This window comes from Gavialis gangeticus, unplaced genomic scaffold, assembly GCF_001723915.1.
Source record: "Gavialis gangeticus isolate Ggan-Ray unplaced genomic scaffold, GavGan_comp1, whole genome shotgun sequence".
NCBI classification, from domain to species: Eukaryota; Metazoa; Chordata; order Crocodylia; family Gavialidae; genus Gavialis; species Gavialis gangeticus.
Window position 1 is genome coordinate 20,809,687 of NW_017728994.1, and position 21,106 is coordinate 20,830,792.

At 42.2% G+C, this 21,106-nt stretch overlaps 1 protein-coding gene across 4 annotated transcripts in view; it reads left to right on the forward strand.

The window, feature by feature from the left end:
* Positions 1–21,106, forward strand: part of KCNMA1 (potassium calcium-activated channel subfamily M alpha 1) — a 1,434,006-nt gene that overhangs the window by 1,239,416 nt on the left and 173,484 nt on the right. For all 4 annotated transcript variants that reach the window (XM_019502361.1, XM_019502362.1, XM_019502363.1 and 1 more), the window contains 3 exons: positions 6,769–6,892; positions 10,798–11,022; positions 14,733–14,925. In XM_019502361.1, the coding sequence (XP_019357906.1) occupies positions 6,769–6,892; positions 10,798–11,022; positions 14,733–14,925 (542 nt within the window). The remainder of the gene's footprint in view (positions 1–6,768; positions 6,893–10,797; positions 11,023–14,732; positions 14,926–21,106) is intronic.

Below are 21,106 nucleotides of genomic sequence, written 5' to 3' on the forward strand. Positions count from 1 at the left end.
TGCTCCCTTCTAGCGTGCCCACATCCCCCCACATCTTAGTGTCATCAGCAAATTTGAACAGGGTGTAGCAGTGGACGTAGTCTTTCTGGACTTTAGGAAGGCCAAAATGGATGTCAAAATGAACATGGGCTAACAGTGCGGGGATGCGGTCAGAAAGGCCAACCGTACCTTGTCATGCATCCATAGATGCATCTCAAGCAGGTCCAAGGAGGTGATCCTCCCCCTCTATGCGATACCGGTCAGGCAGCAGTTGGAGTACTGCATCCAGTTCTCGGCGCCGCAGTTCAGGAGGGATGTGGATAACATGGAGAGGGTCCACAGGAGGGCCACTTGCCTGATCAGGTGGCAGCAGGGCAGGCCCTACAAGAAGAGGCTACGAGACCTTAACCTGTTCAGCCTCCACAAGAGAAGGCTGGGGGGGGATCTAGTGGCCTGTTACAAACTAGTCAGAGGGGACCAGCAGGCATTGGGGGAGTCCCTGTTCCCCCGAGCACTCCCAGGAGTGACAAGAAATTACGGTCACAAACTGGCAGAGGGTAGATTCAGACTAGACATCAGGAGGCGCTACTTCACTGTCAGGGCAGCTAGGATCTGGAACCAACTTCCAAGAGAAGTGGTGCTGGCTTCAACATGGGGGTCTTTAAAAGGAGGCTGGATGTACACCTTGCCGGGGTCATTTGACCCCAGTACTCTTTCCTGCCATGGCAGGGGGTCAGACTTGATGATTTGCTCAGGTCCCTTCCAACCTTACCAACTATGAAACTATGAATTGGGCAGAGAAAGCGTATTAGAATGGCACTCAATGAGAGCGTGGGGCTAATTTGTGACACACCTTGTTCCACTGATTTGGAACAAGCTCACACAGAGGAGAGATGTGTCTGCATGCATATCATTATAAAACCATTGTTTCTGGGCTAAACTATATAAGTTGTATAGGCCAAGGTACATAAAATTATGTGCTTGATACAGGTAGACAAGGTTCTTTGGGTAAATCTGATATCTTTTATATTAAACTAACTCAAATAGTTGGAAAAGTGCTTTTTGCAAGCTTTCAGGTGCAAATACCCTTAATCAGGCTGAGGAAGCATCTGCAGTTGGTCTGTGTTCTTCCTGGATGGAATGAATATTTATTTCATATTGGAAAGCAGTCGTAATAAGGTCTTCCCAGGAAGCCTCATATTCATTCCATCCAGAAAAAGCATGCAGCAGACCAGGGTAGAAGAAAGCATCACAGTGCCAGATAGGAAACAAAAAGCAAAGGAGCAGATTGGGATGGGAGTATTTATAAAGCACTCAGGGAGAGTGTGGGGCTAATTTGTGGCATGCCTCACAAAAAGGTTGTCCCCCACCCCCACAATGCTGGATCGTGGAATAACTGGTAGCAAAATAGAGGAATTTCCTGATAAGGGGCTTTGAATGTAACTACAAAGTTTTTTGCCTGCAGAACTGAAAGTTTTTCAGGAAGATGATATTGTGTAGACCAGACCTCAGCCTAGGACTCAATATTCCAATTTTGGGGTGTGACACCAACATCCCCCCTCCCACCCAGCCCCAGATGCAGCTGGGGGCATACTCCTGGGGTGCTCTCATACATTCAGGGTTTCCTTTCTGCTCCAAACTCCTCCATGCCATCTGCTGCTTGATCATTGAGAACTGGGGAGGGGGCAAGCATCATGGTGGCAGATAGGACAGGAAGCAGAAAGCAGAGCTATGCTGAGGTGTGCCAGGGGCCAACTTCTTTGCCTGTGGTACCTTGGCTTTACCCATCTCACCCACGTCTTGCCATCTCTTAGCAGAGGGAATTTTGCCAGCTGGAAAAATGACTTGGACAAGATTGATCTCCCCTTCCCTTAGAAACATCTTGCCAGTATGGTCAAATGCTCTGGAATCACAGTTATCACTGACAAGAAGTACATTATAAAAGATGACAAAAGGGTTTATTCTAAAAACTAGAACAAATGTAAGAAATTAGTAATCATTCATTGAGATACTGAGATATTAGAATAAACAAGCAAAAGAAAATATGAGAAAAATAATCTGTTCTTATTCTGCAACTGAAATTCAAGACAGCTGTTACTGTCCAGCTCCATTCCTATCCAGGCTAGAAAGTAGTATCTGTCTCTTATCTTTCCATCAGGACCTCCTGTAATTTCTCCTGTCAGCCCCTGGTTGAGGGTCAACAGCCTTCCTTGGACCCAGGAAGACTAGAGACAAACCATGATATCAGGGCAAGGTTCCCCCCTTATGAAGGGATGATGTAGAAGTTAGTCACTGGGGCTGTTCTGAAGTCATCACAACCAGGATCAAAATGTATAGGAATAGTACATGATAGTATACTTACATCTCCTTTGATACGCTAGGTTGCTATATTACATTCTTTGAGCGGTATGCCCCAGTGCAGCAATCCAAAACTTACTTCCTTTGTCTTGTGAAGCTAGACTAGGGGGTGATGGTCTGTCTGGACTCTAAACTCTGGATTAATCAAGCAAAGTTTCAACTGGTTAACAAGCCACTTAATATCAGTGCAGTCTCTTTTCATGCTTGAGCAGTCCTGCTCACAAGGAGATAATCCTTCACTCCTAAAGTCAGTGGGAAGTGTTAGCAGGGCCACTGGCCTTAGGTCTATGCCTGCTGCATCAAAGTCTTTTATCATAACCGTTTAGAATAGGCGTTTCTGCTGAGGTAACCCACATCTGGTCAGATCCCTTCTGTCTGGAATCTGTCCAGATTACTTTGTCTGGTTTGTATTTCTTGTACAGGCCAGTGATAAATTTACCAATATTATGGAATCTTTCACAAACCAATCAGGAAGTCCTCTAAAGGAATTAACTTGATTTTTAATCTTTGGTACTGGGCAATCTAGACTCGTTTGTATTCCTAATATACTGCGGTTCATTTGGTCCCACATAACCTGATGTCCCAAGTATTGTACCTTGGTCACTGCCAAAGCAATTTGAGACATATTGTCATTCAACTATGCATTCAACATATATTTAAACACTTTGACAATTTAACCCATATCCCCAAGTCCTTTTGGCACATACACCATATGACCCAGTGTTCTTTCCAGCTGTTGCCATAAATGGCACCATCTTCAATGTAAGCTCAGGCAAAATTACACAGTCCAGCCAACGAACAACTGATTAAGTCTCAGACATAGCTTGAATCTAAACCACAACACTTTGAACTCACACAGTCTCAAATCTACATTGGAAACAAACTTCCTTTTGCTACCTTCACCCAAAGAGATTTTCTGGTACCTCTGGGCCAAATCAAGTGCACTGTTCACCCAAGGTGAGAAATATGCCTTTTGTATGGCAACAGCATGAATCATTCTGTCCTTCCTCACAGAGCTTTATCTTTCCAACCTATTTCAGGATAACAGTTCCAGGTGCCTGAGGATTATCATACTATCTCTGCTCCTAGCACCAATGCATTCTTCACCTTCTCATGGATCTTCTTTAGATTCCCTGAGGTACAATCAACCTCATTGTGCATAGACTTGTTCATCTCTCTGATGATCTTTAAAGCAGTTTCATTTGAGGGATCTCATTTATGATTCTGAACAATTATTTTCTCTATTTCCCCATTTGATTCAAATCTCTCCTGCAATCAGATACTTTCTGAGAAAACCCATTCTCCATTCTTGCCAGACCAGTTGGGTGAAGGCATGATCTGAGACTCCTTACCCCATTTTAAACCATGTCCACAACAGTCCCAGTATCATGATAAACTTTGAAAACCTCTTGAATCTCTTGTCCCCAACCAATAGCTGTTTTTATCTCAGTCTCCCTGTTGGCCATGTGTTCAATAGAACAATCTTGTTCCTGCTGCAGTAGTTCTGTATCATTTTTTGACAATATAGCTAGTACTTCAAGGCTGTCTTGTGAGTCATCTTCCTGCTGGGGCTCCTACTTTCTCCAAGAAACTTCTCAGCATTCTTTCCCTCAGGACTCAGGGTCAGGATTCAGGGCCACCTCTTTCAAGATGTCTGGAGAGGACTTTACTTCCATCTCTAGTGTGAACTTTGCCTGGGGTGCAATTGTCCCCATGGCATTCTGAGTCAGAGAATCACTGGTCTTAGCCTGCAGAGCTGATTTTGCCTCCTCCCTTCTCTGAAGGGTAACATACTCAAATCCAAGGTTTGAGTTTTTGCCATTGTAAGAGATGGCATTCACCATGTGGGAGAATTTATTTATGTCATTCCTCACAAGTATATCCACATGCAAGTCTTTGGCTACTCCAGCCTCTACGGGTATTTGTGCCCCCTCCCATTCTAGCAAAACTTGCCAGGAGTAGGATTTTCATTCCCTTCAAAACCAGTGCAAGTTATCTTTTCATAGAATCATAGAAAGTCAGGGTTGGAAGGGCCCTCAGGAGGTCATTTTTGTCAGTCCCTACTCAAAGTAGAACAAGCCCCAACTAGATCATGCCAGCCAAAGCTTTGTCTAGCCAGGTTTTGAAAACCCCCAAGGATGCAGCTTCCACCACCTCTCCTTTTTCAGGGATAACATGCTTTTTATTCACCAATCTCAAAATTAGGCAGTGCATTCACTGTGCCATGCCTGGGAGGAGATTCCCTTCCCCTGTCTGATGTGTTTGCTTTCTGTTTACATTCACTATCTGCTACTGGGCTGGCTGCACCTTATGCAATTTGCTGCATGCCACACACTTGTGGCACTCATGTCTCAGGTTGGCCCATCAGGGTGGTCTACCCCATCCCCAATTATGTAATGGCTGTGCTATCCATATGTTTAGTATTGCCACTTACAAAGACTCAAGACTGTGAGGCAAATAACAAACCTCAGAGTGAGGGGCAAAACTAGTTGAGGACAAAGTGTCATCAACTTAAGGATACTAACATCTTGGAGAGAACAGGTGATTCCTGAGTCTGCCCAACTTCATTAAATTCTGGAACATATTCTTATTTGATATGGCTTTGTCACCTTCACAAGTATGGAATTCAGAACATCAGCCAGAATCTTGTATCATTTCATTCCTCTACTCTCTCCAACAGAAGAAAGACTAGGCCTTAAACAGAACTTTCTGTAATGGAAAAAAGGAGCAGAGCTAGACACTCTGTGCTGCCAATATGATTAATGTGAGGAGCTGCTTAGATATCAAGATGCTGAGTGACAGAACAGAAACCATAAGAATTACACATTTTTTCCTACGAAGTACATAATATAAGTTTGTTTGTCAAGTGATAGACTGAGCATGCTTTCATGGAAAACATGAAAATCTTCTTCTTGTGCCTCTACAGCACATTAGACCATTTTATTATACATGAAAGTGCCCTGCAAATAGGATTCTTAAGTCCCTCTTACTCTTTTCTGGAGGACTAGAACTTGTGCCCATGACATGTGTTGGAATACTGCCATAGACTTCAATGGGAGTACAGTCAGGAACTGTATACCAGGGATGCACTATAACACATATCCATAGTATATAGGGTTTACTGCAAAGGGTAAGTCTAGTAGAAGTCTCCATCAAACACTGGAAGTTGACCACATTTACCATATCACATAGTACAATTTGTGCAATTTAGAGGAATTAACCTGTATACATACGCTGACAAAATATTGCCTTTATAGACTATTTGAAAGGGGGGAAGCTCTTATATTATTGGTTTAAAGAAATTAAAAGTAGGGCAGATTTTCAAATATAGACTCCTATATGGCATCAGCATTTGACTATTTAGCCTTTCAATAGCTATCTTTCCAACAGTAAATGTTTCTTCTTTGTTGAAATAGAAAGTTGGTTGCTGAAGTCTTATGACAGAATGTTCTATGCAAAATATTGCAGGGAATGTAGGCTTGACAGACAACTCTGTCCCCATGTTTTTAAGGTTTTAAGGTCAGTTACCTCTCATTGGCACTGTACAGATTCTAATTCTGTTACTGAGGGGTGCACATGGGGTCTGTAGTAGTTCCCTTAATATCTTAATGATCAAGTAAAATAATGAACTGAGTATATGCATTTGTGTGAGTATACTCGACAACAGATGTATTTGTGGGAGGACAACATTATAAAAAATGCCTTTTATTTGCTTCTCCTTTGAAAAGCCCTACATTTTAAAATCCTGCTGCAGAAACACTTAGAAGGTTACCACAGATACAGTTGTCACAGAAAATGGACATTGTTGTTTAGTATTAAAATCATGTATTCCAGATGTGGGCATTTGTTAGTCAGTCTGCTCTAAAATGACATACTGCTGAATCTTTAAAGGCCTTCATTTTGGGAAAGCAAAATATGATTGGGCAAATTGCTAAAATATTTAAAGTGCAGCCTGTTAAAGCTTTTACTGCGAAGAGCATCACGTCAGAAGTTGTATGTGGTAAAAGCAAGTAATTGGCTTTCCATACTTATGCCAGTCTGTCAGCATGGGGCTCTGTTCCTATCCCTTCTACTTCATTGCAGATGCTAATAGCAACTCTTTTGATATTTATTTTTGGAGGGGTGGAGCAGGAAGGAAAAAGCCTTTATGGATGTGAAGGTGACAGAAAGACTTGTTTAAAATCAAATGGTTACTGGCATAGAAAGTGAACTGGAAACCTTGCAAACCTCACCCCAAAATGTAAAATGAACTGCTTTTTCTTTTGCATTAGCTTTTGTTTTAAAGCATATGTATTGAAAATATCTGTTTAAATGTAAATAAATTTTATTTTTTTACTTTTATCCCTGTTTGGGCACAGCTCTTGGGATCTTTTCTCATCCATAATTCATAATATTTTCTACTTATGTTATCCTTGACTTGTTTTTCCCCAGGCATGACCCCTTGTTAATTCCCGGCAATGAGCAGATAGAGAACATGGATGCCAGTGTGAAAAAATACGACTCTACGGGGATGTTTCATTGGTGTCCAGCTAAGGACATTGAAAAGGTTATTTTGGTGGGTGTCTTAAAAACATGTCTTTCAAATTCTGTCCAAAGAAAGGCTGTGTACACAGTAAGATTCTGAAATGTCTAATGAGTTAACATAGTCATAGTAATGAAAACCATCACACTGAAATCAGAAACACAAAATGGTGGGTTTGAGCTATCATTCTAATAATCACCAGAGTTATAGATGATTATTGGTATAGGTTATACTCCAAATATAGAATTGAAACCTGGTCTCTAATATTAGACTACATTTTCATATACATCAGTGAAACAAGCTTAAAGCCAAATAGGTGTTTTAGATCTTCGAAGCATTAGAGTCATAATAGCGTGAACAAGTTTTACACTGCCAATTCATCTTTTAAACAATGTGATAATGCATTCTTAGGCAGGAAACTATTTTTTTTTTCATTATCTCTTACTGAATTTATTTCTTGATCTCAACTATATTATGTTATTCAAAAAGGCTGGAATAAGTGGTATGGCTACTTTGCCATCTCACCTGCAGTACTGGGCCTAGTGGGTTTTCATGAACTGAGAGGGCTGCCAAATTGCACATATTACTCAAGTAATTAAAAATAATTAGCAGGCTTGCAATCTGTTATATTCAGTGAAGATTTGTATCAGTTGTGTTCATGTACTTGTACCTAGGAGTAACAATTAGCCAAGTCCAGATCTCATATACAAAACTGATAATATATTAAATGAGTTCCCTGGTGGATCTTCACTCTGATGCAGTTTATAAAGCTTTTCTTGACAGTGCTCTCTTACCCTTGACAGTGCTTTTGCCTGGTGTAACCAATAATGGTAACATCCTTGGATTAATTTAACAGTTAGGCTGATTCCTATTCTCCTTAGGGGTTATAGTAATAACAATGACATTGCCTGGAATTGCAATATTGGCATTTAAGTAATCAATGAGCCAGTCAATTTCAAATTCCAGTGAATAAATTGTTAGTTAGAGTTGGGTGTGAACAGTTTAAATGAATATGCGTTCTATGGTATTCAGTAGGTTAAGAGCGGGAACCTCACTGTATAGTATTTGATAATGGAATATACAGTATAAAATTATGAAGGCCAGTCTCAGTATATTGAGAATTCTTTAACAGATCAGTTAAGAATGACCAGAACTGTTGTTCTACTGTGTGAAGTGTTTTTGTAAAAAATGGCATTATGGGATTCTTTATTTATTATCTTTTGGTGACTCCATATCAGTTTTTCACAGTTTGCAAATGAAAAAACTAGCTGCCAGCTCTGTAAACTCATCTGACATTTTGTAAGTTCGTCTGAGTCCTTCCTCGTTCATGCATCATCACTATCACCAAACCTAAAGATCTTATAAGCACAGTGCATACACCAATTGAACCTCGTTGCCTATAAATTCTACACATTCGCATCTGTTCAAAGTCTTCACTGGGGTCTGTTTAACTGCAAGTTGCTGAGCTTCCTGGTCCTTATCCAGGAAAGGCCTTAGTTATACATGGAACTATTCACCTGTTTGAAGGTAAACATGTGCTTAAAACTTTTGCTGTGTGACAGCCAAAGCGCTCAGCATCTTTTAGGGTTAAGTCCACTTGTAATGTGGAAACTCAGTCTGCTCTTAGCTGCATGAACATTAATTCAGTTATGTAAATGTAAATGAAAGCTGAATGTTTTCAACTGATCAAGAGGCCTTTGACCAAAATTGAGGTTTATACCCTCAGTTCTGTCTTCCACAGAAGTGCTTCTTAATTGTTATTAATTCATTCATCCTTCTTAACCTATACTTAAGGCAGTTGACTGTCCAACTTCTGACTACATCATATGGATGCACCTAGAATTAGATCCATTGATGAAATTCAGCAGCACTGAGCCTGACACCAGAAATGAAGGTCACTGTTGGGTAATGACAGTAGTTAATCATCTCAGTACATGATTTTCCAGCAATGATAACATTACCACTAGTGAGATTAGTGCACAAATTTACCCTTGTCATTGACACAAGAAGTTAATTCGTAGAACCATTCATATGTGCTCCATCATATTTTTTCTTCCTTCCTTTCAACTTTTCTGAAAATTCAGTTGCCCTAAAAAGTTAGTCCTAGCTATGGTATTGCATCCTGTGTGTTTCAGGAAGGACCATTTAGGACTGTTGGCATCCAGTGCAAAGTAGAGTAGTCCAGAGGGTGCTTAATTTTATGCCAGGGACTAAGCAAATCACCAGTTCCAGGATAGAAGGCCCATTTTTTCAGACCTTCCCCTAAATTCAGGCATAGTTTAGAATACTGGACATGACTTTAACAATGCCTATCAGTAATTCTGTAAGACCGTAGGACTCAGCTCAAAATATTTGGGTCCTGGTTCTTACTTATACTAGGCCTCTTTGTGCTGTTTTCACCCTATTAAAAATTTTTAGAGGGTCGTAGATTCCATTAGCTTAGGCACACCAACATTGCTGTGATACAGTAGTGAGCTGGGAAAATATTCAAGTTTTAACATTCCCATTTTGCTACAGGAAATTTAAGGCTAACCCTAGCCACCCAAGAAATAGATTTGAGCTAGATTTTTTTTAAACTGAAAGCTCTGAATTTAGATGAATGGAATCCTTCTCTGTGTACTTTTGCAGCCAAAGTTGCTGGAAGCCTCTTCTCGCTTCTGCAGGCATCTGATTCCCTTGTTGTATTATTGTCAGTAAATGTTATTCTGTTGAAGTCATTGGAGATATAGTGCTGAAGGTAAAACCAATGCAAGTAGGGAATGGATCAGAAGCCTTCAAACATTATTGTGGTCAGGAAATGGTTTGTTTCCTATACACTTTGCATTTACACTCGCACTCTGCTATGTTGGACATATTTTATATAGCCTCACACATTTTTTCATTGCATTATTTGTCACATTGGCCATTGTTTACTTCTTAACTCATGTCATTTTACCATTCATGCTATTATTTTCCCTCAGGCTATAAATAGATGTTGTCATTGGAGCAGGATCAGCTGCACTGGGCTGTGTCCCAGCACAGTTGATCCACTTCATTGTTGTCTACAAATACTACGGGGGCACTGGTTCACAGGGTCAGACCCCTGCTGCTCTTGGGACTTCAGGGCTTGCTCCTGTGTGACAATACTCCTGGGTGCTGTGCCCTGAGTTGCAGTGCAACAACAGGATGTATGTGCCACAGGTTTCCCCTGTGGAGGATCCCTTCTGCATGCATCCACAAGTGGAGGAACCCCCATGCAGGTTCCACCACTTGAAAATGCATGCCTTGAATTGGGGTGTAGGGGCCAGATATGCACACCACAAGAATCCCCTGCAAGGGAATTCCTGTGGCATGCAGTAAGCAGAAAGATGTCCTCCCATTTAAGGTATTAGAAACTGTGATCATCTTTGATTGTGGCAGCATTTTGGGACACATGGAATATGACAAAGGGCTAGGACATCTATTTGTTCACAACTTGTAGAATGTAATAGAAGGTAAAATTGCTGTACTGAAGCAATGAAGTTTTGAATGCCCAAATTAGATTGTGAGTAATATAAGTTATGTCAAGACTATAGCTAAAAGGTCCCTTTGCATTCATTAGCCACTTTTTTGGTGACTTCAGAGTTCAGAAAGTACATCACTGCAAATCAATGGAACGTTAACAACAGCATTTCCAAGAACAAAATTTGATTATGTGTTTATGCATTATACTGTCTGCCTGTTTGTTCCAGGGACTCAAGACAATGTCTTCCTCTGCCTATACAACACTGAAGCACACTCAACAAAAGGATAAATATTAAGCATAATAATGAACAAGAGTTGACATCCTGCTTCTCTCTGTGTAAATAATATTAGCAGTTGCATTTTTCTTAGTTTAAAATTCAATATATGATTTACAGTTCTTTTTGTTTTATTTCTCCCTTCTTGTTTGTTTTTTATTTTGTTTTGGTTTTTTTTAGACTCGAAGTGAAGCAGCAATGACGGTTTTAAGTGGGCACGTAGTCGTTTGCATATTCGGGGATGTTAAGTCTGCATTGATTGGATTAAGAAATTTAGTGATGCCATTACGAGCCAGCAACTTTCACTATCATGAACTCAAACACATTGTGTTTGTTGGTTCACTTGAATATCTTAGAAGGGAATGGGAGACGCTACATAACTTCCCCAAGGTTTCAATCTTGCCTGTAAGTCCAAAGCTGTATTATTGATACTTTTTTTTAAAAGACACCAACTGGACAGATGTGTATTGACTTTGATCTTAGGCTTTTACTTTTGTCTAGTTATAGGCCTCAGGACTTAGCCCTTGCCTTTTACTGTGTCTATGAAAAGCGAGCCCTGTGAGACCTTATTAGAAGAAATTTGCCATGGTGTTCAGTCCCTCGTCAAGGATGAATTTCAGCTGCTATCAAATGTATTAGCTGTGTTATCTATTGAACATTCACTGTAGTGCCCTGCGTGTAGCCAGTTCTGATGTTGTGATTTCTCTGACAGAATGACAGCAGTTATTTATGACATTATTTATGAATTTATGTCTGCAAAACCTTTGAAAACAATTTTGATCATTTGTCTGTCTACTTAATCTATATCTATAAAGGACATATATGCTGTCTAGCTACATTGTATATAAAAGCATTTCAGCTAAGAGATCCCCCTGCCCTCCATGTCTTCTTACTGGAGTCTGCAGTTTAGTGAGAAAATCCTAGGTCCCTTGGAAGCAGCAGCAAAATTCCTACTGACTTCAGTGGGCTAGAATTTCATTCATTGATTTAAAAATTCAGAATAACTAATTCTTATTTCCCTTGTATCATCATTCATATGTTCACGTTGAATGCATAACAGCACCTCCAATATAAATGCATGGAGATTTCCAAGTGGGTGCTATTTTATACCCACATATTTTAAATGACGACACAAGGTGTTAGCAGGGAAAGCATAGACCCCTTGGTTTCTATGCTTTAAAAAGTGTCAGTAAAATGATTTTTTTCTATCCTATCCTTTCAGTTTTTAGAAATCTTTAATTTCATTCTTATTTGAATGAAGATATTTACTGGCTCTTAAATTTTATTTTTGGGAAAAAAAATGTGTGTGTGTGTATACCCCCAGATTTTTCATGTCAGTATGGTTTACTACCTGCTTCATTCCTAATGGGTTGCTGAATTAAGAGTATGCTGCTTAAATGTTGGCTGCAGCTTTTATTTCAAAGGGCGTAGCTTCAGTACTCAGCTGGACAACAGCTGTGGTCTTGTGCAGATGACTGGAGAAGTGGTGCTCTTAGAAATAAGGACAAAGAGTGGAAATACTTTAGTGGTACCATGTAGCTGTTTGCTGTGTCTGTATACCCCTGACTAGTTCACCATCCTTCATCTTATGTAGGGAAGTAAAGAGAATAAAAGATAGGTTCTGACATAAATCAGTGATTAATTTAGTCTAATATTGCATAGGAAGGCAGCTGGTAGATTCATTTTCTTACCACGGAGCAGTTCATGGTTACTGCAAAAACTAAGCTGTGGTTCTGCTTGTGCAAAGTGCCTGCACAGATGACATCATAAGGTTCTGCTTTATATCAAGTTTCTCTTGCATGGTTTTGTTCTCAGATTGTTCAGTGAAGGAAGTATTTCCCTCCTTCCTGAACTACCAGCCCTGCAAACTCACTCTGAAAGTTAGATCTCTTACATTTGCCAGCATTAAAGAGGTAGCAATAAGAACTTAATTACCAGTATCACTGCTAACGTATGAGACAGAATGAAATTCTGCTGTTGCAGCAGAAATATCCAGGATGAAGCATAATATTTGTTAACAAATTGAAATTTGAAAGGCTTGGATTCTCATCTCCTGCTGAGCAATAGTAAGATTTATACCACCTCTGCCCTCCCTAATCATTTTGGCCCCTGGCTTAACATATAGAAGCCTTGGCCAGGGGCAGGCAGGGCAGACTTCCAAGTCATTCAGCCTAGGGGCATACCAACTATCTGGTTGATGCATCTATAAGTCTGTAATATAATCAAGGATATTAAAGAAGTAAATCTTAAATCTGAACAGACTATTTTTTTCCTCCAAGAGACCCCTGCATGTTTTGTCCAAAGTGGCCATGTAAATCCAAAATATTGACATGACTCTGATATTGTTCCACCGATGTAAACTGGGAGCAAGCACACCAGAAGCAATGAGGTTACACTGGACAAAAACAATGCTGTAAATTGAAATCAGATTCCCACTTACCATTGGTTTGGGTTCAAGTTTCAAACCTGCTGATGGTGTACAACATAGGGTCAGTAGATTTGCCTTTTTTCTTAAAAAAGAAAAAGGGGGAGAAAGAAAAAATGTGTGTTAGAAGGAATGTATTTAGGTTGCACAGGTAAGACTCTAAAAAGAAGGAAATGATACGGTTGCTTAGCAACTTTAATTCTGCCACTTGCTACATGTGCATTTTTTCACAGGAACTCTGCCTTATTTAGTGCATGGGATCAAAGCACTAAAGACAAAAATTATGTTGGTCAAACACCTATAAAGCAGGCCTAAAACTAGCAAGCAAAAAAGCCATTGTGTTTGTTTCCTTTTAAAAAAAATACTAGGAAGTATGCAAAGGTTTCTAGAAATTTAGCACCCATTCAGTCATTGTTTATTTTCCTAGAAGAGACTATGGTTTTCATCTACAGCAAGGTTGCTGTTGATCAGCCTTGGAGAATCATGTCCATTTGGGGGTGGTTGAGGGATTTTAGGTACAAATGTGCTAGGGGTTCCCAATTCTCACCAACTTGCAGAAGGGGAACTCTCATTTGTGCTTTTCAGAATGCCCTTTTCCTTGAATACATGTGGTGGAGCTCAACAGATGTAACCATTTGCTGATAGTGCTCTATGAGTTAGGGAAGTGAAGCCCTGACTCAAGATATATTAAAAAGACTGGGGTGTGGACTCAAGACTCTAAAGACCAAGGGACACAACCCAGAGGAGAGCACAGCTTAGTTTCCCTTTTCTGCAGGTTCTGTGGGAATGAAATGGTAGATTGAGACAGAGCAGTGTAAATCCGTCTCTTACTATGCTGCCTCTCCCCCTTAGGTATACTGTTCTGTAAAACCCAAGGTATCTAGTGCAAAAGGCAAGTACTGTCTTGTGCATAAACTGTAGCAGGTTACATTTCATGTCTCTGTTGCCTTTTAGCTAAAAGAAAATCCACAGACTACCACAACATTTTATTTTAAATACTGTATTGTCTGGTAGGTAATTGTGGTTCCAGGGAATAGTATATGAATTGTGCCCATTAGGGTAATGGATTGTTTCTGTTTCAAAGGGTTTAATCACACAGCTTTAAATATCAGTACATTTTGCTTGTAGAAGCACCAGAAATACACATTGAAAAGGATTAACCTTTCCTGTGTATTGCTCCAGGTAGTACACATTTTAGAAAAATAGCTTTATCTTGATTGCAGTTCAAATGTGTAGGACACACAAAGCTTTCCTGTTTAAATTGTTATTCTTTTGCCTGAGACCTGTGTGACCTGATATTAGATAAAGAGACATTTAAAACATCCCCCCCCCCGCCCTTATATTCAGAAAGCCAGAGGTTGCCACATGATAGTGACTTAAATCAAGACAATTTCAAGTCACGGATGAGATGTAGAATGCTGGCATTATTCCTATTTCTTGTTTGTTAGTAATAGCTTGACTGAGTATTGAGACTGAACCTAAAATGCTGCCATCAGCACCAACTACCCTTTAGATTAGCACACATCTCCTATTCCCTAGCACATAGTTAGACCAGCTTAATGTCAGAGCATAAAAAAGATACTTGTTAAATAATTTCCCAAAGCTCCTGCTCAATCTTTAATTTGTTTTCTTTTTTCCCCTCACCCTCTCTCTCTCCCCCCACCCCCTTTTTTTTTTCTCTGTGCCGAAGGGTACGCCATTAAGTCGGGCTGATTTAAGGGCTGTCAACATCAACCTCTGCGACATGTGCGTTATCCTGTCAGCCAATCAGAATAATATTGATGATGCTTCGCTGCAGGACAAGGAATGCATCTTGGCGTCACTCAACATCAAATCTATGCAGTTTGATGACAGCATTGGGGTCTTGCAGGCTAATTCCCAAGGTAAGGACTGCCCTATAATACTTCTCTGCAGTGCCTACAGGGGACAGGACCTGGCACGAAGAATATCCCTCACTCAGTAATTCAAAGAATCTTACATCAGCTTGCTTGACAGTTAAACCTGCTGATTGGTATGACGGCTTTTAAAGGGACAGTCACATAATTTCCCTACTGCCCCCGAAAGCAAATTTGGTAGGAAATAATGAATATGAACCCAGATTTCTATTTTTTTAATGAAATGTTGATTACTAAACCCACACACTTTTGTATCTTTATAGTTCTTATAAATAAATGTGCATTATTTTGCATAGCCAGAGATGGCTTATCTTCACTCTAAGTGCAAAATGGAATAATCATAAATATTGGCTGGCAAGAGTTTTTCCAGCAGACTCTAGTAAATAAGAAGTCAAACACCATACAGAAAGAGAGACTGAATTTTAAAAGACATCTCTTCATGTTTTGTATGCCTTCATGCTGAAAAAGCCACACAGGATTAATTTTGTCTTCAGACTGACATGTCCAGGTGTCAATTAAGGGTTTGAGACAAATCCTGCCATCTTTATTGAAAACTAGGGGACTGATTCATAGGTACCCCAAGGCCATTTTCTCCCAAATGTGGTAATGCAAAAAAAGCTGTAAGCACCCTGGCAAATACCATCATGTAAAGGCAGTCATTTTTTATCCTTGTGAGAGCCCACTATGTAGGAAGTGCAGAAAAGAGTTGCCTCTGTTAAACCTTTTAAAATGGTGTGGTGAGCTGGCACTACTCTAATGGTGCAAAAGGGGTGATGCTTTGACTCTGTTCTCTTCCTTCATCCTGCTATATGCACCAATTTATTCTCAAGCAATTCAGGCCTGAGATTAAAATTACTTCTTGTAGAATGAAGGGTAGCAATGATGGGAGGGAACCTCCTGTGATATCTCTCTGCTGTTCTGCAGAGTTCAGCACAAAATCATGACTTGGTCTAAGTTTGCACTGAAGATAAGGAAGTTAAGCCAGAGGAAGGAGTGCAGGGTTAGACCTAAAGACAGCACGTAGCCTAAAACGCATTGTAAATTGTGAGAATAGGACTGTGAAGAGCTATAAATGTTGGCACAAAAGCAAATTGTGATTAGCAGTGAGGAATTATGAGTTATGACTCAGCCTTTGTAACTGCTTTATGTGGACAAAGTAGTAATACCTTTTTTGAAAAACTAGGTAGATTATGAAACTCATCCTGGGATTTGGTTAAAGCCAAGAATTTGGCAAGTGTCAAAGAGATATTGTGTATTTATATGGATAACAAGACTATCTAGAGTAGTGCAGATGGAAAATGGTTTGCTTGTTTCCCCCCTCCTTTTTTTCCCCCAATTTCAGCAATTTTGCTGTCCTCAGTTAAGATGAATCCAAACTTTGTCAAATTAAGAAAGGTGTGGGGGGAAGACTGGCTCACCCATAATAAGATAGGTGATAGCCATGCTGAAGGAGACAAGATGTGGGAGGCAGTTTTGAGTTCCTTCTCTGAGTGATTCGCCTCAATATTACACAGCCTTAGTGACTATCTGGATCACTGTGCTATTGGCTATTCTGGGGATGTTCTCCATCTGTCACTCAAATATTCTTGGGGGCAGAGATTTGAACCTTGCTCTACCATATCACTGGTGAGAACCCACAGCACCAAGCTTTCTTTCTTAATTTAGTTGAATGGAATACACTAGTTCTAACAGGAGAAATTGAGACAGACAGATAGATGGAAGGACCCTCTTGTTCTACAGCACTGTTAGCAACAATACCAGGATTTTTGGTCTTTATGTACAATGACTGCTAAGAGAGGAAGGGCTGCTCCCTCTTTCTGTAGCCCCTAAAGGCTGACACTGCAGACACTAAGGGTGCAAGACTGAAGTGCAGCTCTCTGCTGTAACTGAAAATATTTTCAGGAAGCATTTTTAGTTACAACAATCCCCAAGACCAAACAAAAGTTCACCGTTGGTTTCCCAGGGGAAAGGGAGTCTAGGGGCTGGCTCAGTCTGTAGCTGGTTTCCCCTGGCAATGACCCCTCCTCCCTGCGAGGCTGCAAAGTTTTCAGAATGGGAGGGGGGAAAGGGAGCAGAGGGCGTTCATTCTAGGGGTTCCCCAGCCAGTGCTGGAGGCTGCGGTGGGTGAATTGGAGCCCCCCCCTGCCTCAGGGGGGCTTCAATACACCCACCCCACCCTCCAGCGGGAGCTGAAAACCCCCCAGATTGAACTTCCTGCAGTCCCTTTTCTGCCTCCTATTCTGAAAACAGTGTCAGGCTGGTAGGCAGTGCAGACAGAAGTTACAAAAGATACTCTGTTTTGAAACATCTTCATCTGACCCCTTGTGCAATGAGGTTATTTTTGAAGCTGTCAGCAACCGTGCACTTTTGTTTGGTCACGGCTATAGACCACTTTCTGTGGCCAGATTGGGCAAAAACTGGCACTTCTGTCTGCGCCTAAACTAAAAGCTCCTGGTGAATTTATTTTACCTCAAGGGTAATGCTGGCTCCCATTCAACTGAGCTGACCCAGAGCAGGAGGGAAAGGGTGGGCTAGCACATGCTCCCCAAGTCCTTAAACATATTCCCAAGGTTAATCTTTAAGATTTACCTGGGGAATATGTTTAAGGACTTGGGGAACATGTGCTTGCCCACCCTTTCTCTCCTCCCAGTGTGGATTTTAAGTTTACACAGATTTTCCATGGAAGTTTACTGACTGCAGAATTTCACCAGTATTGTATTTTTTGGAAGGGTAAAAGGAAGTACTTTAAAAGCAAACTACTGGTTTGGAAAACAATTATGGCAGGCTGCATCATTTGTTGTATCCATGACTTCTGAATTGGTTACATTGTTTTCAGTACAGTAGATTTTCTTGAAAGATCTTGATTACGATGGCTAGGTTGTCAGAAGCAATTAAATCAATAGGTGGCATAAAGTTTGCTGAAATTGTATCTGATGTGACATTTTTGTCTATGAGATGCAGTTTTAATGTATAGTAGGCACAGCTACAGTGACAATTATATAAACCAGGTGATCTGGCTTTTGCTGGTCAGCAAGCAACATATCAGAACCACTTTGCAGCTCCTTACTGGCAATGAAGTGCCTTTATTTACAGAGTGAGTTGTCACTTTAGTTTTGCTTAAATATTTGTGTATTATTTAACATGCTCATGTATCTTGGGAAAACATTTCAGTTTACATCACTCTGTATAAACCCAGACCATTGTGAGGCTGGGTTCTTTTAGTTCTGAAGGTATGGCATTGGAATTCATACGCAAATAAAGGGTGGTGCTCTATTAATGTATACGACTTCAGATACTGAACATCAGAAGCACCAGGAAATCTACATATGGAAGGGTGACCGCTGATAAGATGCTGAAGGAAAAGGGAGACAGCTAACAAGGAGCTGGCATACTAGTGAAGAACTGGGGTTGAATGAACTGAAACAAGGGGAGCAGAATTTTGAAATTAAATGAAGGGACCAGGGACAGCAACTGAGATGGGATGTAGTGCTGATGGGAAACAGTGCCTGGAGCAAGTAGATAACTAGAGGCTTGTGGTAGGAAGACAGGAGGTAAGTTGGATGAGATGCTTCGAACCTGAGACTGGTAGCAAATGTGTGCATTTATACATGTGCCTCAAGGGTGGTGGGAAGGGGTACTTTACTAAGACTGGCTCCAAGAGCCATTTTAATTAAAGCACTCAGAGCATCACATGTAACAGTGTCCCTGTGCAGAAAAAGGGCAATGGGAGCACTTTAACTAAAGCTTGTTCAACTTGTGAAAGTTAACCTCTCCAGGAATGCAAATGCTTGGGCCAGCAGCTGAATAAGCCCCTCTTGCTGGGAGGGGCCTTGCCCTGAGCAAAGAATAAGCAGCGGAGGCTGGGCGCAACCCTGCCCAGCAGCTGGAGTGGCAAGCGGTGAGTAACTGTGACAGGCAGCAGCCCATCACAGCTTCCCAGAGGCCGAGCCCCTTCCTAGCAGGGTGCTGCACTGTGGGGCCAGCAGAGCTGCTGCAGAGTGTGGTAGTGCTGTGGGGGGCTTGCAAGGCTCTGGTCCACTCCAGACCACAGTGCTGCCATGCGCAGCCTGCTGAAGCTCTGCTGGCCCCACAGCATAGTCCCCACATTATGACAAGGGCTGCTGCCCCCAACAAGGGCCCTGCCACCTCCCACTGCAGCGGCAGGGATGGGACACAGCCAGGTAGGGCCCCTGGGGGGACAGAGATGGGGGTTATTTCTTCTCCCTCTGATGAAGGGGACAGCAGGGGGTCTATGCCAGGGCAGGGAGCAAGTGCAACAGCGAGGGCTGGCAGACCTGGCCGTTTGGTGGTGGAGGGGAAGCTAACTCTCCTCCCTGCCCTCCTCTGCCTGAGGGGCCATGGTGCTCCAGTGCTGCAGCAGTAAGGGGGGAGTGCCCAGCAGACCTTGCTCAGGTCCCTGCCGGTAGCACAGGGAGGAAAGAATTAAACCCCTTTCTAGCCAGGCCCCTGCCTGTCCCTGCTTAGGTTGGGGAGAGAGGGGCAGAGCCAGCTTGGCTGGGCTGGAGGAGAGAGCCCCTCCTAGCTCAGAGAGCATGCTGGGATGCTGGGGGTCTCTGTTTCAGCTCGAACCAGGAAGGGGTCTGGGACAGACATTGCATAAATCAGTTTAACCCAAATCAGTTAAGCTGATACTACATCCAACCCGGTTTATCTCATACCAGTTTTGGCCATTTTGAAACTGGTTTATGTGTGCTGAATGTCTGTTCTGTTACAGATTTAAACCAGTTTCTGATTACTTAAACTAGTTTATGTGTAATATCTGCCCCTAGCTCAGAAGTTCAGTGCACGTAAACCACTTTCAAAATGGCTGATACTGGTTCAATTACATAATTAAATGTAACTCATCTGGATGGATATAGTATCAGACGTAACTGATTTAGGTTAAATCTGTGTAACAGACTGCCAGTGTGGGCTCACCAGATTGGCTTGAGATACTTACCCTGGGCTAGAAACAGTGCTGGTGAACTCTGAGTGACCCCAAGGGTGGAGCAGGGGATCCCTGCCCTGTGGAAAAGGAGAAGCTAATTGAAAGAAGGGGTTTTCAATACCCTCATTTGCATGGAAGGGGCATGGCCGGAGTTGGGGGCCAGCCACCCTGAGCCCTGGTTGGCCGGTTTGCAAGCCAAGGAGGGACTGCTGGAGGGGATAAAAAGCAGCAGCTGAACTGGCGGGGGAAGCTTCTGACAGTGACTCCAGGGAACCACATAAGAGGCCTAAGAAGAGCTGGGGTGAGCTGACCCAGAAAAGGGAGCCTCAAAGGCCCTGGGAGAAGAAGGCAGTGGCAGTCAGCCATGCCTTCAGCCCTGCAGCAGAGAGGGACAGCAGCCAGGGCTTGGGGCAGAGAGCTGGTGCACCAAGGCCCCATTGCAGTGTGGTAGACGTGCCAGGCTTCCTGGAGGCTGGGGGTGGTGGTTGGCTTCCCACTCCACTGTGGAGAAGAAGCAGTGGCCAGGAGCACAGGTGGCATCCTTATCTGGAGCAGGGAGCTGGGCCAGTGAGTTGAGGAAACCCCTTACCTTCCCTGGGGAAGCGGTACAGCAGCAGTCAAGGCATTGGAATCCTGAGGAGCAGCAGAGTGCCAGGACAAGGTCCCCAGAAGCTCAGGGCACAGGCCGGCACTCAGAGTGGGACTGGCAAGCCGCAAGGTGTGTGAGGTGCCTGGCCAATCATCTGGAGCAGAGATTTAAAGCAGCGACCCCTGGGAGTTGCCTGTACTGCTGACCCTCTGCCACTGACTGCCCCAGAGCAGACTCAGTCCTGTCCCTTATTTTGCAGCTGATTGTCATCAGAAGGCGTCCCTGAGCTTCGTGCTTGGGTCATGCTGATTTCTGAAGGAGCCTACTCTGTTGCTTGTTGTTTACCTTTTTGGTTGCAATGGAGGTTCACCCTTCAACCTCTTTGAGGGGTTGGGGTTTGATACAATTTGATTGCTGCAGACCAGAAAAAGCCTACACTGGTTCAGTCTTGTCACTTATTGGGAAGCCTGTTGGAGCTACTGGAAGCGAGCAATCTGCTTCCTTGCTGTAGCATCTCAGCAGTGGCTGAAAGCTGCCAGATACCGTACCTGTGGTTCTTGAGTCAAGGGCTAACTAATGCATTCTCATTTATTTTGTGATTCTGGTTATGCCATTAAGTTCACTTGTAAATA